Here is a 23,915-nt window from a genome sequence, read left to right as displayed (position 1 = left end):
TGTAATAAAATAAATACACCAAAAAAGACCATGTTAACTACAAGATGCACTATGTACAGTATGGCTTCCAAGACATGTACATGGATGATGGCCTTATATGCAAAGATAAACTGTTTTTGTACAGTAGAAGATAACTTTTCCTTTGTAACAGTTAGGAGCTATGGAATAAGTATAACTTTACACTTTTTATATTTTAATATTCTCCAAAAACTAGTTATTAAGATATTCCTGTTGAGTTGGATACTCTAATATAAAGTCTAGTGAAACAAAACGTGTTACCTCTGTTGAAGTAACAAGTTATATTAAAAATATAAACCCTCCCACCTGAATAAAATAATTTTACCAAATACCAGCAAAAATGTCTTACTTTTTCATGGGTATAGTTTCGACACTAAAAAACATAAAAAAGGAGGAGTCATTAACTAGACAGTAAAATAAGTGATTAACTTTAGCTGTACATGCCTGTTTCTGCTCTACTGATTTCTGAATGTGTAATGAAAAATTATCAGTGTGAAATTTGAGAAATGCAGTGCACAGGCTAACTGAAGAATGAGTAAAACAAAGAGCAGAAAAGAAAGTAGTAAAACCAAAACTGATGGGAAAATATGTAAGAACAGTTATCATAAAGTAAAATGCCAAGTCCCTGAGACAGAGGAACTGCAATTGAAAAAGGAAACATTGGTTAGGAATAACTAAGACAGTAAGGAAGCAAGTAGTTACTTCAAGGAGATTACAAAGCACAGTTCACCTAAACAGATAACTTAGAAAAGCTTAATCAGTTGCACACGAAGATATTTATATAAAGGCTGCACATAAAGCTCTGAAGACCTCATTCTGAAGTCACCTCTTAAAGTCAGAGCTCGCAGTATCTACAGAGTCACGGCAATTTAAATTCGCCAAAGTCTACCTGCATGAAGCACTTTGCAGGCACCAACCCAAACCTGCAGTATTTCTCAAAAATGTGCATTGCTAATCTGACAGACAGAAGATTTAAGGATTATAGCACCTTCATGTGAGACACCAGAAAAAACATTTAAACCCATTTGCCATTTAGCTTGACTAGGAGTATATACTTACTCATCATACACATCCTCTGTATCCATTCTACGATAGTATTTGGAGAGTTTTACAGCAAAAATTATGGCAGGAATTAAAAATATTGAAGAGCCTCCCAAACCAAACCAGAAGGTATTCTGAAATGAAACAAAATCCAGGAAAAAAAAAGATCACAGAGCATGGTTACTAAAAGACTCATTAGAAACTAGTTTAAGAGGTCTCTGCACTGAAGCTCCTTATACTAGCATGGAACAGGATAAGCTATTCTCCACAGTCGATGTGAACTAAAGTAAGAACACCACTATCTTACAGATGTAACCAAACAGAAGACTGTCCAGAGATGCTCAAATTCTGAAATTCACACATGCATAATGTCTTAAGTAGTTATTTTAACTTAGTCAGCCTTGAGCCAGAAAGTAATTTTGTCTCTCAGCATTAATTTACGAGCAACATTTTTCCCCTTTTCTTGCTATTTTAAATTAGTATCTGTGGTTCTTGCAAAAATCTGAGTTTCCAGCACTTTCTCAATGTGCATTTTAACTTGTTAGCTGCAACCTGCTTGCATAACTAATTGTATTATCACACAGATGAGCTGAGTCATCATCAGATGTTAGAATGATGATTTTTCAAATTTGATTTGTATCGCCTGGAGGCATTCTGACTTGTATGTGACTCAGATAGGTTCTATCATCACAAAAACCACGTTTCATCTACCACTGGAAGCTTAGTTGCTTCTCAAAACCCAGAAGCTCTGTAACTTACAAGACAATCCATGTGTACAACATGATTCTGGCAAGTTAGAAAATTTTATGGCATTATCAAGGTCAGAGTAGCTTTGACTGGTTACATACACTTACTATTAGTGTGACTGTTATCCAGCTGAAATTGTGGTACAGACAAATAGTAGCTAGGAGATGTTTTAGGTTATTTCCATGCATGTGGTAGGTTATTTTATTTTTAATATATGCTGCCCTCTCTACAAGCTCTCTTGCAAGACAAAAAAGCCAACACTGCCCTTGCATACTGCTGCAAGTCATGCTCAGTCTCCACTGAGCAAGAACGATTCAGTCTGCTACAAGTCAAATGATAAAAAAAATCCATTTACCTCATCCAGGTAAATTCTAGATTCCAGAAACGATACTTGAGAAATTTTTTCCTCAATATTTCTCTCTCTCTCTCCCTCCATCTTGAGTTAGAAATGGTTACTGCTAAAAACTTCAGATTTTTATGCTTTTCTATTTCAAGGAGGTTTGGAATGATGCAAGCTGAAACCCATCCTTTCCAAAATTTAGATTCCAAATTAGTAGTAGTGCATTTATTTCACAATTTAAGTTTGAAAAAAAATTTACTCAGAAAAGTTGATTTTACAACATTCTTGCTAACAGAAGCCTAAGTTTAATGGAAACATAAAACAAATTCAGCACTGGCTGATACAGATCAGAACATTTTTCCTTGAATAACTTTGGATGTGATCCTTTATTGTCACACTTCTGAATGGTCTAGCCAGAATAACTGAATGCAGATTTATATTCAAAAAAATTTCTGACTTGATGCCCCGATTTTGAGAAACAGATTAAGACTTCTTACCACAGAATCAGTTACATAGCTGCATAAAAATATATCTACTGCTGTATCTATCACATTGGCAATAGGCTTGCATGCTGCTACCTCCATGGCAATCTGAAAGACATTAAAGAAAACAGTTTGAATTACCTAACAGATTAAAATAAGAACCTCAAAAAATTTCCTACAGCTTTAGTAAACAGCTACCGCTTACTAAATTGTTCTCTCTCCCCCTCTCCAAATTCACATTAAATTCCAGTGGGATGTGCTATCAAATGAACATAAATCTTTAAAACATCAACTCAATTTCTCAAAGACTGAAGCTAAAGAAAGAAGAATAAAACAAGATGCTAATGATACCATTTTAAACTAAGCATGCTCAGTACAACATTAGCACAAATGGTAGATTTCAGGCTAGCCCTGGAAAAAAAAAAAGTGTACTAAATTGGCATTTTATTCCAATCAATACTACTCATCCTTTCAATTCTACTTCATACAAAATTATTTACAGAAGACAAGTTTTCTCCTTCCTACTGAGCACAAATATCTTACAAATTGAAATTACAAAACATACAATCAACGTAATTTTTCTATTATTACTATTTAGCTCCTTTTTGGTTTCAAAAGCAGCTTCACTCAATGAAGCAAATGCACCTTACCGACTCTTTCACCCAATCAATGTATTGCTCGAAGTAGCCAACTATGGTGTCCATGTACTTTTTTGTTTCCTAAAAACAGACAAAAGTAAGTGAACCTCTATCTCCATGATACGTTAAATGAATGTACTTAAATCAGATAAAACTTACCTGGACAATAACTAGAGAAGCATTGTTGTTTATGAGAAGCTGGGCAGCATTAACAGCGCTAATGACATTTTTCACCTTAACCTGGAGGGGAAGAGAAGGTGTTTGATATAAATAAATCCCTTTTCAAGCTGTTAGTGGTTCCGCAGCCACTGTATGTGATAACCTATTCTCTTGATAAATCCGTAACATTGTCTTGTGAACACCGGACAAACTATGCAATTATGTTCTGCCTAAGGATTCATGACCACCTGACAAAAAACTTTCACTACTACTGCTTCCTTCCTCTTTTAGGTATGAATGGCAACTTTTCCTGGAACCTATGTAACAAGTTTATATACTAGACCACCTTTCTCTTCCATTCTTGTTGTCTTAAGAGTAGAGATACTTTCATCTCCTGGTCTCAGTACGGTGCAGGCACTAGCTGCTACTTGAAGAGGAAACTGGCCGCCCTGGAGAAGCTTCTACACAGCCACAGACTCCCAGTGTTTGGCTGATGCTGCAGAAGCAGGAAGGTAATGACTACAACGCTAAAGAGACAGGGCCCAGTTGGAGCTGGACATTGGACATGAGCTGGTTAAGAATGTGAATCACAAAGCTCTTGTCTCAGTTGTATTTTTGGGTTTTGTTTCTTGATTGTTCCCCACCTCCAAGTTTTGCTTTCAGTGATTCTAGAAAAAAAAAAAAGGCTACATTTTTACTAGCATGAATAGCACTATACATGGAACTTTACTCAAGTTTATTTTACCACCTGATAATTAAGTTTGTAATTCATATTTTAAAAAAGATTCTTTTTTTTTTCCCCCTCCTCTAAAAGGAAGGGAACGGCAACACAGAAAAAGCTGTGCAGAGATATCTAAGACCTTTTTACTACCTCACTGCACTACAATCTCTTCCTAATAACAGAACAGCCAGAAATAGTAAAAGCTGTATTGAAAATATGTCCTGTATATGTGGCAAATGGATTTAAAACACATTAAAATGCTTCTGTTGCCAGAAAGAAAGCCTTACCATAAGTTCAGATGATGTCCTCTTCAGAAGCCTAATGCTCTGATTTAAAGTGCTCTAGTAGAAAACAGGGAACAAAAAAGATAAGTCATCACTAGAGGTAAGAGCCTACTTGTTTCAACCCTATATGTGTGCTTCAATTTTGTATAGATGACTTTGTTTCTAATATAACATATCACATCTTATGTAGTAACAACAGTTGTATTAACTTAAAACAAATATATTGTGTTTTTAACCATTCATGTTGGTGATTCAGTATTTCACCAACAGCACTAAGTAGCTATAAACTGTGTACTAGAAGACTTCAAATTAGCTCAAATTAGTAACAATAAACTGGGAAAGATTTATTTGGGGGAAGAAAGAGAGAACAGAAAATTGGAACTGGGTGTTCAGAGTACAGCTTTGTATTTTGTGGTATTATTGTATATACAAATATACAATATTTGTATATTATGCAGTTTCAGAAGGGAAAAAGCACTTACCCTAGCTTTAACATATTTCTTGACAGTCAGTTTTGTAAAAGGAAAAAGAGATGAGAATAATTAGGAGTTAATTAGAAAGAACAGCATAGAATCAGAGGCCTAGTGCTTTTTTATGAGGGCTTTGACGGGCAGAAATACTTTATCTGATGCTAAGATAAAATAAAAGTCTTCAAGTTATGTAGAGGAAAAAACAATAGCTAGCATGTACGAAATTCACAGCTTGATACAAATCAGTGTCTGGAAAAAAACAGTCAGAAGAAGCCTTTTCACATCTTTAACAGCATCAACAGAAAATATTTTTCTTTGGCTCTAACTACGACTGTCAGAGCTTCAATTCCAGTACTGTTAAGTGGTTGCTGACTCCATGAAATGTGTGAAAGTCATAACTACACTTATTACTGAAGACAAATGATAAGGAAAAAAGAAAATGGGTGATTTAGGATTAGAATTCTGGAAAGTTCTTCCCTGTTTCCTCTTTTATTCACATATAACCACGAATATAAATTGGAAAAAATGGGGCCATGATTTTAGGCAGTATTTTTTAGGCAGTATTATAAAGTAGTAGTATCCCACGTATGAGAACTGTTTATTAAATACAGACTTTAACCAGATTAATCTTCCGTGACAATACAAAAGTAACTTGTGCATATATACTAGCAAATTCAGCTTTCTAAATTGTATTCAAGATTCAGAGATTCATTTTTTTACATATATGTTTTAATATTGCTTTAATATTTTACCATAGCTTGCTCTAGTGGAACAACTTGCTGGTTATGAATCATCCGAATATTGTTTGCATGTCCTTTTAAGGCATTTTCCAGTGCTCCTTTTGGCTGCAAAAAAGGAAATTATGTAGTATTGTTCAATACTTTCAAAGCTTTCAAATAAAGCAAAAAAAAAAAAAAGAGAGCCACAATGAGAATTAGACATAAACTGCAGGTCAGCTGATGCTAACAACAGGCCATGGCAAATTGAAATCCTCAACGCAAGGAGGGAAAAAAAAATTTGCCATATTAATAATTCAAACCTCAGTAACCAAAACATATATATTAAACTGCTTCTCTGGCTGTAACATTATCAGCAGATTTAATGGAAAATTTTCACAGAGCACACTAAGTTAGTTTAAATACAGAAGAGGGAGCACACCCCTTGCTACTCTCCTCTCGTCCGGCACGTCCCTGGTGCAGGGGTGCCCTCCTCTGGAACGAGCATTTCTCATTTACAGAGGCTCAAATACTTTTGCTGTTTGCAGCGTGGACACAGCCACTAGTCATCTGCTTTCTGAAGGACACTGAAGTTTCAACATTTTCAGTCGGTAAGCTGGAAATGAGTCTGTGAAAGCTATTTTTCCTTTTAGTGGCTTCCAAATTTCAGTCAAAAGATCAGCTTGTGCCCTGATTTTAAAGCCTGGATACCCACCTGGAGCTCACACTTGCAAAATGCCATGAAAATTCAACGTATTTCGGAGAATGAAATCATTTTCTATTTCCTCTTGGTGGCAAAACCAACTGGTTCCCTGAACGCACGCTGCTAACTCCATTTCAGAAGTAGAAGAATTTTAGTCCAAGACAAAACATAGACCTAAACCTGTTTTCTCAAAGGAAATCAGATTTCTCTGCTTTCACATCATTCAATCCACTGTTACCCCAACACCACTTTCAGTTAGCAGGCTTGCTTGCCTTTCCTCCTATGAAACTTCTTTTCCCATTTTGGGACTGCTGCCCTTGGGGAATATAGGTACCTACGGGCCCATTTCCACAGGATACAGTTATAAGGACTCAGAAACTGCTGGATTTGCAAGAAGAGCTACCCTAAATGCAAGCCCAGGCTCGTGTAGAGATGAGACCTCATTCAGGAAACGGGGTTTCAAGATGTTTCATTTGGGGTACCCTAACAGTACAACTTTCTACTGAGAAAAACTTCTGCAGATACTTTTTACTGTACTGGCAAATAGAGAATAGGAAGGGCCATCATTTCATTTTGTTGAAAATATACTTTGTCAAAATTAGATTATCTCATGAAAAGACATGCTAGTCAAATACCAGAAGGAACAAATGACAGTGCGAATGGCTGTACGAATTTTGCTTCTCTGCTTCTGTACAGTGGAAATTACTTTTTCTGCAATGCCTATTACAACAGTGTCTACACTGGAAAAGAGAACAAATCCCAGTGCAGCACTGTAATTGAGAATGGCAATGCATCTCTCACAGTACTTGTTCCTCTCCACTGCTGCCATCCAATCTGAGAGAACCATCCTGGTGAAAAGTAGGAAAACATTTTCCTGGTTAGACCTATGCCTTTTAAAAGCCAGTTTTATCTTTGGGGTGCATACTTCTGCAACATTTTTCTAGGTCCCCCTGCAGCTTTTTCCAGCTTTGCCTATTCTTTTGACAGTAGTCTGCCAGGGACTCTGTTCTGTCTTGTGATCCTCTTTCCAAATGAGAAGGAAAACAAACCCTTCACACCTTTACCCAATTTACAGGTATAATGACTAAATACTAAGAAATATACATACTGTAAAGCCAAACAGCAAAAGACCATCATTTTTAGCTGTATGGCCAGACGGCTTTGATGCTCAAACACACGTTCACTTCCTGAGAAGTGTTCGTGTGAGCAGTCATTTCATGTTTTCTGTTCTAAGAGATAAGGGTGCTCGATACTGTCGGTAAGGCTACAGAGCAGCTTCAGCATGCTTTGTGCTGACAAGCTGGATCCACTTACCTAATAATGTCCGTGGGCAACATTGCTCCCTCCTCCACAGCATGACCCCTTGGTTTGATGCAAGTTTTTTTTTTTTTTTTAAGTTTCCCTTTTTGCAGTATTAAAATGTGTATTTAATTTTGCGCAAGGTGCCAGAAAATGCAATCTATACACTCAGAGTTAATTAATTCCAAAAGTTTTTAATTTATTCTTTAATTGATTGTTCCTGTAAGCTGTAAGAGCTATCACGATAATAAAGTAGAATTATAAAATACCCTTGGAAACCACCATCAATTTTGTAACAATCTAATATGTTGTATTGTGTTGTTTTTTCGTTTAGTCACTTTATATATTACACTGTATAGCAAGAAAGAACTAAATACATACACTCTGAGAGGGAACACATTTAATATTGTATTTTTCTTTGTCTTTTATATGAAGAAATTACTCAGCCTGATCTATTCTCACTTCCAATGCTTCCTTTAGATTCTGCTACAAAAAGACAATGAAAAACCAATCTACCTGCACAATAGATTTTCCTTTACGAAGCTATGTAAAATGCACCTTTAAAGAGAAATCTCAGAGGCAATTCTATTAAGATATAGCATGTTGAAGAACCTCAGCTTTCACTTAGAAAATAGCCCCCAAAACAAAAACTCTCCAACTGTACAACCTTCAAAATGGTAGAGAAAAAACTGAAAATGGAAGTGAAGCGTGGCCAAAGCTATTGGTATCTGTCCAAGTCAGCAGACAACCTAAATGAGCAAACAGACCAAGTGTGACTCACCCACTGTGCTTAAAGAGGATGATAGCCACAATACAAAAAAACGTGGGCAGACTACCCCCCACATGAGTACAGGTCTGGCATTAAAAAAAATAAGGAACAGGTGTGATCAATTTTTGCAAAAAGCTGGAGTAAACATACCAGCAACTTCTACCAGTGCTGCCCTCTCGCTGGAGGAAGGATGAAAATTTGATAAATTCCAACCAGCATGGTCTCACTCTGCTGCTGTGTCCTTTTGTGATACAAATGACCGTAGTAAATGTGCAGCATAACTCTCTCCTGTGCCACAATGCAGCAATGTCTTAGGTGACAGCAAAGCAATCTAGTGTCCAAACTGACTCCCACTTTGAAATTAAATAGAAAGTGACCTTGACATACATCCAAACATATCACTTGATTATTTAGTTAGTTTAGCTGTTAACACAGCTGTGTCATTCTGCAGATTCATTCATTTGTTGTAGTTCCAGCCTTTGACCAGTGTCAGTGTATCTACATTGAACAAGCCCTACAGAGCAGATAGGACCTCTTTTGTGCATTCTTCCCCCTCAGTGGAGCCCCAGCTCCCAACAGAAGCCTTATGAGCTGCCTCAGTATTCATTTTATTGCTAATTGCAAAATCTTCTGAACACTAAGTGAAAGAAAACCCACTCAAATCCATCATGATCCAAGCAACATTTCTTCTAACTGGGACCCTAAAATGTAGACAGCATCACAGGAAACACTACAATGGAGTTAGCAGTCACGTTGATTTCTTAATTTGCTGTTTAACAAAGTACACTTCCAAAGCAGAAGTTGTAGAACTGCTAACATACAAAAATCAAGAATTAGTAATCTCTAAAATACAGCTCACATACATTGTTTTTTGAAGTTTTTCCTTATGTGACAATGCACCATGTGTGTGTGTCTGAAGTACAAGAACTTTCCCATGGAAAGTCTAAATATTTGGCTATACATACTTATATAATACTACAATGACAAATTTTATGTATTATTATATTGATAAGTTAAACTTACCAGCTGGTCTGCTCTTGCTTCTAAGTCATTAGCAAATGACAGAAGATCAACCTTGGTTACACTTTTATTGATCTAAAACAAGATATGAACAATTCAGAAAGAAAAGAGTATGTTGTTATTGCACAGACTGCACTTAATCACACCATCTACTCTGTCCATCCTTTATTTCTTCAAATGTTTACTGAAGTGCTTAACTTCTGAAGTACTTTTGCTCTACTTCTCCTTCCACACAAAAGCAGATTTTTCCTCTAGTTTTCCCATTGCTAAAGAAACATTTCAGCTTAAGCTGTGTTCCAGCTGTGCCCCTACATTACTACAGTCTCACCTCTGTTAAATATGCTCCAAAGTTTATCCCATCTATTCCTGAAGAGCTGAAATTCAGAAGATTCTCCTTCCCTATTTCATCCAGCAGAATGATTTTGCTGAGATTTATCTGAATATGTTCAATTCGAAGTGCTACATCTTCTGTATACTGAGAATAGAAACGAATTAAAACACAAAAGTAGTTTGCATCCAGGGCAGTCTCTTCTATACCCCTCCCCTCATATAGCAGCATCTGCCTTTTGCTGACTCATCACTTCTATGAAGAAGCACGCAAACAACTTCATTGTCAGCATCTGGTCAGTTCAATTAACCTTGTCAGAATCCAGGTAACGTTCTCCCCTTCCCTGCAGTACCCACACAATCTGGCTACACCATGTTCTAGACCACCTGTGCATCTTTCATACCAATGAATTACTTCTCCCTCCCCAGCCTCCACCATTGTGGAAGCTCAGACACATTTTTCCTTTTAGTCAATCTTCCCTGTCCATTTTAATCATATATTAATTGGAGCAGGGACCATATCTACTTAGTGTGGGTACAATGCCTAGCAGAATCCCCTAAGGACTGCAGTAATGCAGGATCCCCTAAGTGTTGCAGTAATGCAGGTCAGGATTACAGGTAAGCAAAACATTAGTACAGTCATGCAGTGACAGTACTGTTGTGTGTTATTACAGCTTAACTGAAAGGATTTTATCTTATCCCTTCTCCTTACCTCCAAAATTGGAAACATTCTTAGGAGCATAGCACATTGTATACAAGACCAACATAATTCTGATTGGAATCAGAAGAAAACAGAGCAAGAAAGGCATTTATGTAAAAGAACAAGACCCTCATTATACACCATAAGCAGCCTTTGGAAAATGCTAGACCTTCTATGCAAGTTTCAAAATTAAAAACATTATTATCTGCACCCATAAAAAAGCACATCACAAAACCTTCCAAGGTTTTTGACTAAGACTGATAAAGACTGATAAAGAACATCTTATTTGCAAATATATTTCTTTCTTTCAAATTAGTTTGGACAGCTCGTGCCTCCTCGCAGAATGTACTGTACATAAAATCCAATACTCCTTAAAACCCAGACATGAATGTACTGTACATAAAATCCAATACTCCTTAAAACCCAGACATGCTATACTGCGTTCAAGAGCAAACATGTCCCCAGCCTTCAAAAATATACAAGAACCCACTCTTATTTTCTTTACTTACCATACTGATATTTAGAAATTCATTGATATTGAACAGGTGCTCTAGGTGAAGGGAAGTATAAATTCCTTTGTTTTCCTTGCAATCACTATAAAAATACAAATACATACATCAGCCTGAACACCGCCTTGGAGACAAAACATTAAGAGAATGATTAATGATGTTATCATATTTTAGGAAAATCAGTCTTCTAAAAAAGTTCTGGCTACGTTCTTTGAAGCTTCATCTATAAGAAAGTAAGTAATAACTTCTGATGGCCTCAAAGATAAGCTTTGCAAAGAGCTAGTGTTATGCAATATTACGTTAAAATTATCCCTAGTAACTCATGGATAGAAGAAAATCATTTTTACTAGTGATACACAAGAAAATCAATGTTGTCTTCGTGAATATGTGAGATTTCTGTGTATGCTTGAAATACGAAGCCTGGAAGATAACACAAAAACTATGTATAAATGGAATTCAATCTTGACCATAACTTTACATACCTGTACACTTTTTCAAAAGTCAAATTAATATTTGGATTTTTAAAGAGCATGCCAGAAAGATAGTTTTTCCAGTGCTGATTTAGTAAGTAGGGAGTATCCAAAACCTAGGAGACAAAATTCAGTGATGTTACCATAAGCCCATGTTTTCAATTCATTAATATATTCATGTGTGATCTTTTGACACATACCCACATCTAAGCTTATCACGCACTGATGGAAAAACAAGCAGAGCAGTAGATTCAACCTCTCTGGTGTAGAAAGTGAATATTAAAGCTCCATGTCCCCAAGAAACGCTGAACTGCAGAAAAATATATCTCCAAAGGAAGACAGGCATGCAGTATTTATACTGCAAAGCCAATTAAACCAAGAAAGGATCAATGTCTCTATTCAATGTGCAAATGGAAAGTAAAAACAGTTCCAAACTCACTTGAGGTGTCCCATAAGAAATAATAAGTCATGAATAACTGACAAGACCATTAAGACTCACAGGGATTCTATTCATTGTTTAATAACTCGAATTTGAATAACTTCACCTTGAATAAAGTTTTATCTTCAAAGGGCTCACAGACCAGTTTTTCTACATTTCCACCTGTGACAAAAGTGAGCACCACTACAATCATCAGCACCCAGGAGAAAAGAAAGCTGAATCCGACGCCACTGAAAAAAAAAATTAGAGTAAGTTTTCAAGAAGAAAATATACATACTTTGGGTAACAGTGAAACCAACAATTAGCAGCTATAGCATTTGCAGAGAGAGCAGATGGACAAATGATGACCTAGTAGATGGCCAAAATACTTCCATTTACAACAATGTTCTTGCAGTCTGAAATCTCCTATATGTTTAGGTCCTGTAAGTTTTCAGTTTTTACAGTTAAAGTTCAGCTAAAGTGGGGAGACACATTTACAGTTGGCATGCAAACTCCTTTAAGAGTTAGGAGCCACAAAAGCACACAACATTCTTTTATAAATTCAAATCTCTAGCTTTGTATTCTCAAAAAAGTTTTAGATAGATTCCAGATGCAATCTTCTCCTGCATACAACAGAAATTATATTAAACCTCTACTGGGAACTTCTAACAGCACCCCCAAACCTGAGAAAACCTGGTCTGAGTAAGTCATGTTTCTCACCTCCTCGTATAGCTTTTTTCTTTTGAGCAAGCACATAAATATATTTAGAAAAACACCTACAAATTCAATTTACACTTCCAATTATTTGACCCAGTTCTCTTATTCTGCAGTTTCCGACTAGGCTTACACAGATATTCACTAGCTACATACTCACTTTACAGGAGCAGATTCAGAGCTTTTATCTTCAGCTATGATCCTCAATGAAACCCAAATTTGCAACCCAAAGCCTAAGTGCCTCAGTGGAAGTATATTAAGTAAATATTTATGCTCTAATTTTTCGCAGCACATATAAATTTGTAACAAAAATCCTCTTCATACATATGTTCTTCAAAATCAGTTAAAAAAAAAAACACCTTCTACAGGTATCTGTTTGTATTTTGTTTTTCATAAATAAGCGAAACTTACGCCATAAGAAAGTTTCCTCCAGTGTTGGAAATGCAGCCCCTGGTTGTTGGAGAAGCGTGTTTATCATAACCACAGGTTCCACATAGCAATCCAAGATAGTAGAAGACCACAATCAAGACCACCATGCAGCAGAGAATGAGACAACCCAGCCACCTAAGGAATAAAGCCAAAGTGCTTGGTTAGCATGCAAACAACATACTAGAGACCTGCAGAACACTTTGGGCAATACTATATTCCTAATGGCCCATTTGTGGTTCTGGCTGAGCAACAAACATCAGCAATGAAAAAACTTTTTTTCACCAGCATATATTTTGAGCCAGAACCCAATCACTTTTGGATTACAGACATCCGCTACTGAAGGGTTGGGGAATAAACAAACATTACAATACAGTATTCCAAGGTCCAGCAACTGCAGGTGGCCTGTACTGAAGTTTTAAAGACTCCAGGTGGAGCAAACAACTAGTCAAACTCCACACTCCACCACGTCAAACAGCAATTTGTTCAAGAAGCAACTGAATTTTTGAACTGAATGGGTCAATTGAAATGTCAAAATGTAGGGAGAACTTGATGAGCTTGAGGACTGCAGTAAAAACTAGACAAAGTAAACAGTATGAAATAAAAAGCTTTGTGCTGCAAAATGAGATTATTATTCAATTACAGAAGTCATATGGGTCTCAATTAGAAAGAATATGTAATAGAAAAAATACATTTTCTCAAAGTGTAATTGACCCATGCATTCACAAGGACAAGTATTACATCAGTAGGAACAGGCATAAATGCACAAAGATTTACTAGGTGTAAAGCAAAATCTCTGCTATTACTTCTCTGCATTGGAAAGGCCTGCAATAAAAAGGCATTGGCTCCAGGGCCCCTGTGTCCCTATGCTCTTACAACTTACCTGCAACTCAACAAAAAGACGCCCCAAATAAAGAAGTCACCCCAGCATTGGGGTTAAACTGTTTCCTTATGCATTACATCTTCTGACATCCACCCTTTCTGAAAAAGATTTGAAGGCCTGCAGAGTAGAAACCACCACTTGCTCTGCACTGGAACAGCACCCAGCTCGGTTAGCTGCGATTTTGGACAGGGCTTTTAACCAAAATGCCAGTAATGAAAAGTTGCTTTATAGCATCTTGGTTTCACTGTCGTCATCATTAATAGATGCCCTTACAGAACATTAAAATATTATGCAGCATTAACAGTAGGTAGGACTTCATTTCTGCCTTACTTCCTATTTAACACGTTCATACCTGTAAAAATCGTACTGCTCCACTACTGGAAAGTAATCTTGAACATATGCTTCACTCTGTGTAAGATATATTGTCAAATCTGCTAAAATCTTCTGAACAGGGAGAGTTTTTGTGAAGCTGCTGATATTCGAACCAATGGATTCCAGCACATTTTTGATATCTAAAAGAATAAATGTGTTACATTATTACAGATTAATAGAATAAATTTACATTCCATCTATGCATTATAAAACACTATTAAGCCTTTTTGCACATGTAACAAGGCAAGCCATGAAGACAAGCGTGAGGAAAAGACAAGCAAGCAACAAAAGCATTTAGCTTCAAACAAACGCAATGGCATTTTAAAACACACACTTTATTTTTAGCATTCAGTTTAATGATGAAAGATGTAGATGTCGAGCCAGAGCTTTCTTTCCTTTTGTTACAATGAATGTGCCACTTATCTAGCCATCTTAAATCTTGCTTTTCATGCAATATTGCAAATGGTAACACTGAGTGAGACAATTAGCCACTAGGTTTATGAAGGAGAAGATCAAAATCTATTTAAACTCCACCCCTTGGGAATACAACACTGTGAAAGAAATTAGACTGCCTATATTGATAATCTATAATAGTTACTTTCAGTCTTATTAAAGAAGATTACTTAAATTCATTCCAATTAGTTAGCAACACTCCAGATAATGATCAGTTAAGCCAATTTTTTTCTCAAATTATGAACAACTCTTGTGCTCACAATTTAGATACACACAATTTAAATACACAAAGACACGATTCATTGACTTATTATTCTTTATTTGTAAAATGCAGTTTGCGTCTATTCCTCCCTTTTCTTTGAACTTGGAACATCCTTAAAGCATCAAGATGTACAACTACAGGTTGCTACTTGGTAGTAGGCAGCACCCTCCTCTTTCTCTGACAACTGGACAAGCTCTGTGTTTTGATGTTTACTCTTCCAATTAAGCTCAACCAGGTACAAAAATGTTCTTTTTTAGAAAAATTTACAAATTACCATGAAATTTCTCTAGTGGAAGTATTGTTTTTGTTTGTTCTGTAACTCGAACTCAGTTTTTATAAAAACAAAAAAGTACAGATATAATAAATGGATACATTAAGATGACCTGTCTGTGTTTATGGATATCAGCAGTTATGGTAAATGAGCAAATCTGCATTAGGTTTCCTAATGAAAAGCATCACATCACACTCTTAGAAAGTGGGCTCATTTTAGGCAAGTTCACACAGTATACTATGCTTGTATACATACTGTGTTTCATGTTGCCAAAAAAACAAAACGAAAAACTTACAAGGAACAGCTGTATATTTATGCAGAACAGGTCCACAATGCAAGAACAAAAATTAAAACAGATTAGTATACATACATTATACTACATTTCAGTCAGTGTCAAGTGTCCAGGTACTGTCAAAATCCACAATTTAAAGTCAGAATAACAAAGTAATTAAGACAGGCATTTAAATTAAGGCACATCTTCTACCTCCCCTTTGTCATCTGCTACATTTTAATAAAACAGCAGGCAGGGTCAGGTTTGTTGTTTTTTTGTTGTTGTTGTTGATTTTTTTTTTATTTTTATTTTTAAAGCATCACATCCCTGAGTATAGCATAGACATATTGGTCAAACAAAATTAGGCTTGCGACCAAACAAAGGTAAAGCATCAGTTTCCAGTTGGGATCTCATGATTTCTCATTATTTGAGGAGTAAAAAGCCCAACAAATAGAACTCCTCCATAAAACACCATATGGACTATTTTTAGATTTTGGGTCTTCATTAAGACATACTTCCTCTTTATGTTATTTGTGGCATCAAATCTTGCAAAATGTTAAGTTTTACATTTCATTTTTAATGATCTTTAGCCCAGGAAATATATCATCAATAGAAGAAAACAAATGATCAGTAATTGATGTAAAAACATCAGCATTAAACATCTAAAGCGAAAATACAGTTTCCATTGTCCTCACCTGATAAGATGTTCTTAGTTTGGTTCACCACTAAGTCTGGAGTATCATTAAATGCTGCATAACCCTAAAAATAAAAGTTGGAAAAATTATAACTAAGTTCCACATTGCCAAATTACTTGAAATTTTTTCCTTTTATACAAGGACTGAAAGTTTACATATGGTAAAATGTATGTGGTAATACTATGAAAAAATACATTTTATTACTACACATTAGAAAAGGTCAAAGCAAATTATGAAGTCAGGTGCATTTCAGATTTGGTTTGGACTCCATCATATTCCTTATAAATTATCTTAATTTATATACACATGCATCTGTCACAATCACATCAAATTTTATAGTACTTTTGCCTGTCAGATCTAATTCATGCAAAACTGAGAATGCACACGAAACACCGCCTCCCTGCAAGTCTATGCCTTCTTAACATGAAACGTGTTATACAAACAATGAAATCCATCTATCTCTGTAATCCATTTTCTTCAGTGAGAAGGGGAGAGAAAAGATAAAAGCTGTGGGGACCAAGCTCAGTAGCTCAGCTGGACAGAAAGGAGAGGCCACTGCAGTGGACGCCTGAAGCCTTTTCCTGCAGGCCTGATCAATTCACCAGCTTGCAGGGGTCTAGGCCTCCAGCATGTAGCCTTTGGTTCAAGAAAGTGCCCTTCTGTTATTCACAAATGTTTTCAAATTGCTAGGTTTATAAACTGCTCAAACTATACTATTTTTGATAGGTGAAAGGATAGGTGAGTCACAGTATTTTGTAGACTTGCAAAAATACCAATAGTAATTGCCTTAGATCTGTTGTACCAGACTTAAGATCAAATACGCACATAACAAATTAAAAAAAAAAAATCAAGATAGCTGGAATTTCAATACATCTAATTAGGAGACCAATTAGGATTTTTATTTTTTTAATGTAAACTAAAAATATAGAGTCTGCTACCAGATCCACGTTTCTGTCTTTTTACTTTTTAAGGACTCTTCTTTCAAGCAGACAATTAGCAAAACAATTTTAAAGTGTAGTATCCTGGGGATGTAAAGCACCACAGTCATATATTTAAATATTAAATCTTGGTCAAACAATGGAATAATGACATGTATCTACCACGAAGCAAGATAAGGTGGGAACAAGTGAATTCTGCTTGAGAAAGCTACGGGAAAACAGGTGATACGTAACTATCCCCGTTTATTAATTAAGCACTAACAAGCTTGTCAGGAAACATACCTTCTGAACCAGACTAGAAAGGTCTATTTTAAGGACATCGTTGACCTTGGCTAGCTGTGAGCTCACCCCCGGCAACTAGGAAACAAAAAGCATTCTTGAGTCACATCAAAGTAGTAGTCTTGCTACTTTACTAATATTTCAAATATAGCAGTGAGGGCAAAGAAACTAGAAAGACCATTTATAATAGAATCTTTCTAGCACACCCCCGAAACCTTTGTTGTACAAAAGCAAAGTTTAACTTCAGCATTTTCGGGCAGAGCAGATTATTTTGCTGCCCATAGCAGCACTTTAACATAGCTGCTTGACACACATTTTATTCTCTTCTACACAGAAGATGAAAACAGTAACTGGAATTACCCAGAAACACAGAATATGTGAAGTTCACTTATCTCACAAGCGACAGCACACTGAACCATCAATTTGCAGAGATATTAATGGGCTTATTCAAGGCAATCACACTGCAAGTCTGAAAAATATTCTCTTACCCCACTAAAATTGGCATTAATGTTCAGTTGATTTAATGAATTCCTGATGATATTGCAAGTTGAGGCAGCCTGTGCTGCAGAGCATGCAGAATCATTGAGGGTGTTGCTCAGGTGCATTTTAACGTCTGTCAAATTTGCATGAAGCCTCTCAGTGCCTTCCTGCAAAACCTCAACAGAGACGCTCACATTTTCCAGTGCCTCCTTCGTTTCTCTTATTGCTGCAAGGATGAGATATAGTTTTTAAAAAATCTTTAGTTAGAAACTAGATGCAGGTAGAGAAAGTATGCATGCACATATAAACACTATGAGCTTCTTAAAAATACTGATTTAAATAACCTTTCCATCCCTCCCAGAAGAACCCTCTAGCACAGAATACATATTTCTTGCAGATAAAAATAAATCACTTACATTTTCCTACAAACAAATTAATGAGCTCAAGCTACTTTTATTGAGATTCTACCCACTTCTCAGACTACTCTTTTCTCCTCTTTCCCTCATTTTTCTTAACCTGAGATTTCAATAAAGAACCTTAATGCTTGGTTATTAGAAATCAAAAGAAAGCCCATATCCACAAGAGAGTATTTTCAACATGTCAGTTGTAATCCAACTCAAGAAATTATGTAGCTGCAAGAGGAAAGGAAAAGAGATTGTGTTGCAACGGCCAAGCATTAATGCATGTTAACACTGCCTGCCTTCGGATTCTGTCCCAATCACACAAAACAAAAGAACACTAAACAGGTGTTTTAAGACAAAAACCACACAGATACAACTAAAAATGCACAAGTGTACAAAAATAAAGCACATTTCACATAACACAAGGTTTTATCTTTTTTTTTTTTACCTTTGATAGCCCTTTCCACTTTGACTTCAAGACAAATAAGAGAAATAAAGCAAAAAAGGAGAATGATGACAAATGAATGAGAAAGAACTCAAGAAAGAATTTATGAGTTAAAAAAAAAAAACAGAACACAAAGTGACTCAAGTTGAAGGATGCCTTTCACTTTGCTCTATAAGGTGTACCCAATTCCTGAAAAAAGAAAACCTTAAATAGGGAAAAAAAAAAAGTATTTTCTTTAAAGGAGACAGAACTAAGCACAAGCAATGCTAAACTTAAAGGTACAATCAAGAAACTGTTAGCACTCTCATAGTAGGCTTGGCAGTGATGAGGCCAAGGTTTGTTCATTCACTGACCTGTAGAAGGCTAACCTGCAAAGACCTACAGAGAGATCTTAGAGCACAGCTCTCCCAGTCTCCCTTATAATCAACGGAAAGGGACAACCACCTGAAACAGGGAATATAGACTTCATCTGTCTTCAATGACTGCTGAAACTAGGTATCAACAATGGCACCTGAATCTTGATTTACTTTTTAAATACATTTATAAATCTTAGAACATCAGACATCCTCAGTCTAAAAGCAACATGACATGTAGAAAAATGGTAAGTAGAACCATAGCGCTGCATAAAGCCATCCCATGCTGTGAACTAGAAAGATGACGCCTGTCTTGCCATGGCAACAGAACATTAATACACGAATATGCACATCTTTACCTCCTGCCATTGTCAAAGCCGCATCAAGTGCGGGACGCACTTCTTTCCCCAGCTGTTCTTGAACTCTGCTACCGAGCAAAGGTCCAACGTCTGTGGCATGGAGAGATGAAAAAATGTTACATACTAGTTCAGTTTAAACTACCTCTTAGCACAGGTGCTATCAGACTGAACAAAGGATAGATAAAGTATTAAAATTTCTCTAAGGCACGACAGTCAAAACTCAGCGACAGAAGGTAACACAATAACTCAATTCTCCTTTAGCTAGCTATAGGCTTATAAAGGACAGCATTACATCAAAATACAGTGGAAAATATTCACTAGCACTTGACCATATACATAAAGACCCATACAAGTCTTATGAGGAGCAGCTGAGGGAGCTGGGGTTGTTCAGCTTGGAGAAAAGAAGGCTCAAGGGAGACCTTATTATACTTTACAGTGACCTTAGGGAGGTTGTATCTATGTGGGAGTCGGGCTTTTCTCTCAAGCACTAAGTGATAAGATGAGGTGGAAATGGCATCCAGTTGTGCGAGGGGAGGTTTAGGTTGGATATTAGGAGAAATTTCTTTACTGAAAGGGTTGTGCGGCATTGGAACAGGATGCCCAGAGAAGTGCTCATCATCCCTGAACGTCTTCAAGAAATGTGTAGATGTAGAATTTAGTAGCATGGTTTAGTGGTAGACTTGTCAGTACTAGGTTAAAAGTGGGACTAGATGATCTTAGAGGTCTTTTCCAACCTGAATGATTCTATGAACATTCCAATAGACTCCAGAATCTGCATTTCATTACATTTACTACTTTTTTTGGAAACAGACTTCTTCCACATGCTACCTTAACACAGTCTAACATCTGGAAAGGAATTTTGTGGCATACTCATTCACTACAAGCTACGGTTTTGTAGTGCAAGAGAAAGAAGGAAACAGATTCTTTTCCTTACTCGTTGTTCCTCATGTGTCAAGGTCACCCACAGCCTGCCAAACACCTCTGCTGAAATCCCTTAAGCGCGTTATGCACGTGTCTGCCAGTCACTGCTCCTCACACGCTGCATTCAGCTCTGGTGCTCACAGCACCAGCTTCAAGCTTGCTCAGAACTATCCCCACCCTCCAAACCCTCCTGCCTCACTGCCCGCAAACACAAATGAATCTTAGTTCATCAGAAATGAGAACGGGTGTGTGTGGAAGACAGACGAGTGCAAGAGCAGAGATTGGTGAAGTATCTTAACGTAACATATCCTTTAGGTGGCTGCTGGGTCTTCTTCATTTTCACGTTACAGTAAACAGCTTTTTTGGCTTTTGCTCTCGATGAGATGGGAATACTGAGTGGTACAGAAGCATCCATTACTGTCAAGACTGTCATTTCTAGCTTGGGATGAGCTTTTTACCAAGCAGAAAAGACTTTTCAGCATTTCCTTAGGGTGGGCAAACTGAACTCATCTACATTTCTCTCGAGGTTTATGCTGCTGTTGATTCCCTTTGAATGAAATCCTTTTGTCCCCAGGTATCACACACTTAATTCTGGTATCTCAGTACTATACAAGAAAATAAAAGCTATTTTTATTTATTGATGAGCACTCTTATCACAGATCCAGCTATGTTCCTGTTAACTAACGCATTGAACAGGCATTGAGAGTAAATAAATATTTAATTTGAATTTTCAGTTTGGAGTACCTGGGAAGCTACAAGCTAGTATTTGAAGTGTAGATGTCAATTTATTTTTAAATTATTATTATTATTTTTAAAGACTTAAACATGTCACAGTTTTTTAGACTAGAGTGTTCTTGGCTAGAGTTTATTAGGGAGATGTGCAACTACTACTTTGGCTACCACCTTCAGTGTGCTTTAGTAGCCTTTCACAGCGGAGACGCATTGACCTGGAGGTATGCCAAGCTGCCTGCATTGAAAGTTATCTTTAAAATGCACTTTAAACCTACACTGAAGGATAGATTCTAGGAATGATAAATCAATACATTTGCTTCCAGCAATCTTGTTTAAAATCAGTTTTAGTATTTTTGTATTGCATTTCAGTCTGAAATGCAGACCTGTACCCAAGTTGCCATGTTTATTAACACATGCTAACAATATATACTGAATTCTAATCTGTACTGAATATGATCACCCTTTTCTATTATCATTGTTTTTGGAAAGTCATGCTTAAGTTCTAAAAAACGTCAGAGGTTTGCTTGTTTCTGTTTATTGAGGCATATAAAAAGGTGATGCTTTGTATCATGACTGTACTGAAGAAGAAGGTGAAGCAGTTGTATGTCAAGCTTTATCTCTCGCTCTTCAACTGCTCATCCTGAAATGCCAAAGACACTAAGCAGCTTTGGAAAGAAGATAAACACATATCTCAACTTCTAGCTGAGTAGAGGACAAAGCATAACAACAAAAATAAACAAATATGGAGATCTATCAGTCATTGTAACTGTGGCAACAGCTAGCAGCTCTCCTCTTTCACATTTGGCTCCACAGTCAAAAACTGAAGAATAATACTCTAAAAAAGCATTAGGTATTAGTGGCTACTGAACTATAAAAAGGAAAATAAAATCTCAGTCTGACCTACTGTGTAAGTGATTTAACAAAAGAATTAATTCAGAAAATAATGTGCATTACAGCAGCTCCAAGACAATTTATATGAAAAGAATCTTAGGTTTCAGTCTCATTTACGATTAAGAACAGTAATTGTGTTTGCAAACTATATTCTTATAACTAAAATTTCACTTTGCATTATGAACTGTTTACATCATCTTATTGAAGGCTTTAAATACACATCACTAACTCCCTTTAAATCAAAAGTACTTACTGTTTAGGTCAGAGAGTGCTTTATCCTTGGTTGTGTTGTACTGGCTCACCAAGTAGTCAATTTGCTGAAAAAAAGATAATAAGAAAAACTAATAAAGTAATTGAAAAAAAAAAAAAAGTAATGCTTTCAAATGAGTCAGGAATTGCCACACTTTGAAACAATCCAAATATTTGTGCAAACCTCCCAAATCCTGGAGCTCTGTTTTCAGTTAACTAAATATTTTAAAACCCTGCTTAGCAGAACTGCACATAAAAAAGATACGGTTAATCAGGAAATCTACATAACTGGAACATCTCTGGGGAAAAAGATTCAGCTTAAAAGTGTTAAGTACCCGAGGAACGGTGGCCATATGAAGGTTTCAAGTCAGTCAGGCACAGTAAGTTTGTGCATGTCTTCATCTCTCTTATTTGATTTTTCTAGTGAAAAAGAAAATTTCTCTGGAAATGAGAGACATGCAACAAATTGATGGGATGGTAGCTTTGAAGAAAATTCACAATCCTGACTGGCTTTTATCTGGCCAGCCTCTCAGAGCTTCTCTTACAGAAAGGAGTTGGTCATTCTGCCTTAATGCAAATGTTTTTCATTATCCACAAATGGATTTGGCCCAGTTTCAAGTTTTCAGTGGAGTAAAGAAAAAAAAAGAAACAAACAAAACATCACCCACAAAACAACCCACACATTATACAACAGTGGATGTAATTAAACAACAAAGTATGACACAGGACTTTTCTTAACCAAAAGAGAAAAAAGAATTCTTACCAAGAAGGCTTTAGTTTTTTAAGTGAGACAGCATTAGGCTGGGGTGTTTTCCTAAACTAACTTGAGAACTAAGATTTTGGAGGTCTACAAGTTTTACATCATCTCCAGCAATGTCACAGACAGAATGTGATTCAGTATAACTAATAGTGGTATCACTCAGTGCCCATGCAGTCTGCTAATCTTACAGGCAAGAACTCTTTACACGTGACTTCATTTTTTAAATCCTCTTATGTTATACACCTCCTAATCATGAGGCAAGGACATCAGTTAGGATTTCAGAGTTTTATAGCCAATGAATTGAATTCCACAACCTTTTCAACAAACTACAGTCCTTCTCTTTTCCTCAAGAAATTCTTACGTGCATGTATCTATACATGATACCATTGTACCTTTTCTGTCAAAATGGCTTATAAGATATAACTGATGATTACATAATTAAGTGCTATCAAGTCTAAGAAAGAAAAATTAGTAATCCCACATATTAACTAAAAACCTACTACATATCTGAGATTTTGACAAACTCCTAGCATGAATGTTCAAATCCTGGCACTTAGATTCAATAATTCAGGTGTTTTTATTAACTTTTAAGCTAGTGTCTATTTTTTTTCTCTATTTAGATAGCTTCTTCTATGCAACAAGATTGTCTACACTCACATTTCCTGTCATGGGCACTAATCACGCTGTGAAGAGGAGACTAGCGGGTTCTGAGGCAACTGGATTACATCTTTGAGTGCAAACCTTCCTTTGGTGCCCCAAGGCAGCTCCAGGCTCACAAAAGGCCCTCTGTCTCGAGAGAGATGCGAGACATGACCTCCACTTCCTGCCATATACCTGCATCACCCTATTGTCACACCACCATGCACAAATTAATAATTGTATACAGAACAACTCCAGATGTGGAAAAATTTAAATGTCACTCCCCAGAT

The 23,915-nt window shown here is 36.5% G+C and overlaps 1 protein-coding gene across 16 annotated transcripts in view; it reads right to left on the bottom strand.

Moving 5' to 3' along the window:
• The window catches only part of PROM1 (prominin 1), a 63,079-nt gene that overhangs the window by 4,075 nt on the left and 35,089 nt on the right, over positions 1 to 23,915 (bottom strand). For 5 of the 16 annotated variants that reach the window (XM_040557181.1, XM_040557189.1, XM_040557187.1 and 2 more), the window contains 21 exons: positions 22,231 to 22,294; positions 19,434 to 19,523; positions 17,884 to 18,101; positions 17,399 to 17,473; positions 16,179 to 16,242; positions 15,508 to 15,516; positions 14,207 to 14,366; positions 12,957 to 13,109; positions 11,959 to 12,082; positions 11,426 to 11,529; positions 10,944 to 11,028; positions 9,736 to 9,882; positions 9,411 to 9,482; positions 5,653 to 5,745; positions 4,913 to 4,930; positions 4,434 to 4,487; positions 3,426 to 3,506; positions 3,279 to 3,347; positions 2,644 to 2,736; positions 1,078 to 1,193; positions 368 to 391 (listed from right to left, as the gene is read on the bottom strand). In XM_040557181.1, coding sequence (XP_040413115.1) covers positions 368 to 391; positions 1,078 to 1,193; positions 2,644 to 2,736; positions 3,279 to 3,347; positions 3,426 to 3,506; positions 4,434 to 4,487; positions 4,913 to 4,930; positions 5,653 to 5,745; positions 9,411 to 9,482; positions 9,736 to 9,882; positions 10,944 to 11,028; positions 11,426 to 11,529; positions 11,959 to 12,082; positions 12,957 to 13,109; positions 14,207 to 14,366; positions 15,508 to 15,516; positions 16,179 to 16,242; positions 17,399 to 17,473; positions 17,884 to 18,101; positions 19,434 to 19,523; positions 22,231 to 22,294 — 1,913 coding nt within the window. Of the gene's footprint in view, positions 1 to 9; positions 658 to 1,073; positions 1,194 to 2,643; positions 2,737 to 3,278; positions 3,348 to 3,425; positions 3,507 to 4,433; positions 4,488 to 4,912; positions 4,931 to 5,652; positions 5,746 to 9,410; positions 9,483 to 9,735; positions 9,883 to 10,943; positions 11,029 to 11,425; positions 11,530 to 11,958; positions 12,083 to 12,956; positions 13,110 to 14,206; positions 14,367 to 15,507; positions 15,517 to 16,178; positions 16,243 to 17,398; positions 17,474 to 17,883; positions 18,102 to 19,433; positions 19,524 to 22,230; positions 22,295 to 23,915 lie in introns of those variants that run through there. The other 11 variants (XM_040557197.1, XM_040557188.1, XM_040557195.1 and 8 more) reach the window with 9 other exon arrangements.

The sequence above is a fragment of the Cygnus olor genome, chromosome 4, assembly GCF_009769625.2.
Source record: "Cygnus olor isolate bCygOlo1 chromosome 4, bCygOlo1.pri.v2, whole genome shotgun sequence".
NCBI classification, from domain to species: Eukaryota; Metazoa; Chordata; class Aves; order Anseriformes; family Anatidae; genus Cygnus; species Cygnus olor.
Note: the sequence above shows the minus strand (reverse complement) of the source record. Positions and strands in the feature narration are given on the sequence as shown.